The 3,306-nt window shown below is 52.4% G+C and overlaps 2 protein-coding genes across 2 annotated transcripts, besides 1 other annotated feature; both read right to left on the reverse strand.

The window, feature by feature from the left end:
- Positions 1 to 426: 426 nt before the first annotated feature.
- Positions 427 to 1,731, reverse strand: TraAM80_10192 (putative amastin; the record flags this gene model as incomplete). The annotated part of the gene is made up of 1 exon (XM_029386831.1): positions 427 to 1,731. The coding sequence occupies one exon, from the start codon at positions 1,729 to 1,731 to the stop codon at positions 427 to 429; it is 1,305 nt and encodes a 434-aa protein (XP_029233300.1).
- Positions 1,732 to 1,911: 180 nt separating this feature from the next.
- Positions 1,912 to 1,928: a microsatellite.
- Positions 1,929 to 2,249: 321 nt separating this feature from the next.
- Positions 2,250 to 3,137, reverse strand: TraAM80_10193 (putative amastin; the record flags this gene model as incomplete). The annotated part of the gene is made up of 1 exon (XM_029386832.1): positions 2,250 to 3,137. The coding sequence occupies one exon, from the start codon at positions 3,135 to 3,137 to the stop codon at positions 2,250 to 2,252; it is 888 nt and encodes a 295-aa protein (XP_029233301.1).
- Between the last annotated feature and the right edge of the window lie 169 nt (positions 3,138 to 3,306).

Raw genomic sequence — 3,306 nt, forward strand, 5'->3', positions numbered from 1 at the left:
GGTGGCGCCCGGCTGCCAAGACAACTTCCACGCCCCCTCTGAGAGAAGCTTCAAGGCCTCCGTATTGGCCGCACTCATGCTGCCACCTGGCAGCAAAAACATCCCATCCAGATCGGCCACTACCACGGCGCACGGAAGCTGCGCCGTCATGGCTTCACACACTTGTTATACGGTCATCCCCCCCCTTTTGCCCCAATCAAGAGATACCGACCCCAAAACGAAACAAAAAAACAACGGCCCCGACAAAGCAAAAGAGGCATAAACTCCCCGCAGAGAAGTGTCACAGGAAAAACTGGAATTCAAATATAATAATAATAAAAACAATCGCCGTCGCGCACACTCCGCGCGGCTCCATTCCCACTTTGATACTGTTCGACTCCGCCGGAAACGGTGTCGGGGTAGTTCTACTTTGGGGCAACCGCACGTCTAATAAACATGCAGCAAGGCACAAGCAAGGCCCCCACCAATGATAAAAAACCACGAGGTCAAAGTCATGCCAAAGGCAACGCCGTACGCCGTTCTCCGTGGCAGCCGTGCGTCCTCGCAGTACCGACTCTCGAATATACTGGTTACTGCAGCCCACGAAATCATCTGAAACACGAAAGCGATGAACAACAGTAAGAGAACAAACAGGCGCAGCTTCGACAAATCATGACGCAGAAGCAGGCCACAGCACACCACTGCAAATAAGAGAACAATAATCGTCATCATACTGAACACCGTTCCCACCTGGAGTCTTTTCCGGACAGGCTCGCAGGTGATTAAGGAGGTGCGATTGGTGTAAATGGGGCTGTCGCAGTCCTCCTTGTAGCCCCAGTACGTGTAGCAAGCACCACCCACCACATCTACCTGAGAGAGCGGCGCCGCTACAACAGTCAATACAAAGGCCAAAGCTGTAGAGAAAAGTATCGCAAGAACACGTGTATTCGTATCCCGTCCAAATTCCCACAGATTCTCCAGGCGTTTCTTTATCGTCCTGCACATCCTCAGCACACCATCGTCATCCCGCGCATTCTCACGGCCTCTCGGTGGGCCAGGGCCACCTTGCCGGTCATTCGTTTTGGTTTCGAATGTTGGATTCAACCCCGCCCGTGCGGGTAGCACGTCACATACTGGATTGTTGACGGAGAGTCTCACTTGACTCAAACGCACAGGCGTTGCAAAAGCGCCCGCCGCATCTTGAGTAAAAAATGAGGGTTGTGCCGGCCGAAACGCACGCGTCTTATTTTCTTCCGCCTTAACGCTCTCCTTAGGGGTCCGTAACGCTTCCCTGCGCAAAGGGCTCTCCTCATTCGATCTTGCAGGCTTTTTCGCCTCCGTAGATAATGCTTCCCTGCTCATAGGGCCTTTCTCATCCGATCTTGCAGGCTTTTTCGCCTCCGTAGATAATGCTTCCCTGCGCAAAGGGCTTTCCTCATCCGAGTCTGCAGGGCTTTCTTTATCCGTAGAAAAAGACGAGGACGAGGTACTGACGTCGTCAAAAAATCGAATCCTGCGAGCCATGAATTTGGGATTGCCATCATGGGACAGAGCAACACCGGAGGTCACCGTCTGCCTTTCACCCGCGTCTGTGTCCCGCGGTTTCTGGGGCAAATTCCGCTGCAGCGACGCAAACGATGTCGCAGCTGCAAAAGCCGCCTGCTGTGGATGCTGCGGCAACGCAGTACGCTTCTTACCATCACCTCCAACAGCCTCGTCCTCGCTGCTCCACTTTTCGGCCTGAAGACGCATCTGAAACAATCTTTATCGCCTTGCTGCGCCACCACCAACTGCACTACTTCAGCCCCAAAACCCGAGGCGTCTACTTTCTGTCACACACTTTTTCTAACCAGCACTCACCAACTAATAAAAAAAGACATCAATCAAACAAATAAAAAAACTACAAACTTCAGCAACCCATGCAATCCCAGGACACACACACACACACAGTCAGCAGGGGAGTGAGGCCCCAACACGACGGACCAGCCACGCCACTCACACACGTCCGTGGCGCTTGAAATTATGGGCAATCATGCAGAGATGTGTAAGGAAAACACCAAGACCCCGCGTATAATTTCAGAGAGGATGAATTGCGCTGCTTTCCCCAAGACATGTGGCTGCTGATGTGTTCAGCAAACATTATTCTCAGTTGTCTTTTTTTATATATTTTATTGCCTAAGCCCTTGTGGTAAGTGTGTTGGTTAAAGGAAGCGCTAAGTCCGAATTTTCGTTTTGTATTTCTAGTCTGCTTGTCGGCCCGAGGCGGTGCTTTACATTACAACAAGAAACAATACCAAAGCGATGACCCCCGCTGTCCACCCCGCCACCAACAGGCCGAGTCCCACGAGGTAAGTCGTGGTGCGAGGTAGGGCCTTCTCACAGTGGTGGAAGTTGTAGACTATAACTGACACTACACAAAAAACCACCTCGGACGCCAGCGCCGCAACTAAGAATAGAGTGGTCCACATCTTGGAATTAGAGGATACTACCACATCTCGGCTCTGCTGCTGGCCATGTTCTTCTTCACGGGAGGAAGCTTCGGCAGACCTGCGTTCCCTGCTCTCTTCGTGATGGTCCACCAACGCTCTGAAGATAAGAAATATCACAACAGCATTAAAAAAGGCGAAAATGGCCGAAAAAGCGCCGCCCATGTTCAACCGTAGCCTCAAATCATTGCAGGCTGAGAACTGCGTGCGGTTGGAGTAGCTCATCGTGCCACAATCATCCATGTTGCCCCAAAATGTGTAACAACCATTGTCCGTCATATCCAGTTCAAAAAGTAGCATTGCCAGAATCACAAAAAGCCAATTGGCCACACACACGGCAAGGAAGATGCTGAGAAACGTTGTGCCCCCAAGGTGAGAGGTCAGCACACCAACGGTGTGCATGCAATGAGCTACCAGACCTAGCGTATTCCCCCTCTGCCCACCGGCAGTGTTGTGGTTCGACGACGGCACCACGGCTGGCCCAGCAACGTGCTGGCCCACGGTTTGCGGGGTATTTCCAGTGGCTCCGACATACCTGTCATAGTCTGATGTGACGGCATGCAGTTCACGGCCTCCACCAACATGGGGTTGGGGAAACCAGCGTTCGCGTGCCTCGTCGGGCCACTCACCGCCTTGCACCGCCGCCGCCGCAAGTGCAGCGGGACCTGACATCTCTGATTCTTTCCCACACGCACCTCCTTTCCAACCTCTGCAGAGCCTCTCACTGCCTTATTTGCCACCTGCACTACACAACATCAAACGGAGCCACAGAGAACATACAACCAAAGCAAAAACAAAAAAAAGAGGAAGAAATGCGACACCAAACACAAAGCACAGGTGG

This window comes from Trypanosoma rangeli (assembly GCF_003719475.1).
Source record: "Trypanosoma rangeli strain AM80 chromosome Unknown Tra_15.4_contig_00827, whole genome shotgun sequence".
NCBI lineage: Eukaryota > Euglenozoa > Kinetoplastea > Trypanosomatida > Trypanosomatidae > Trypanosoma > Trypanosoma rangeli.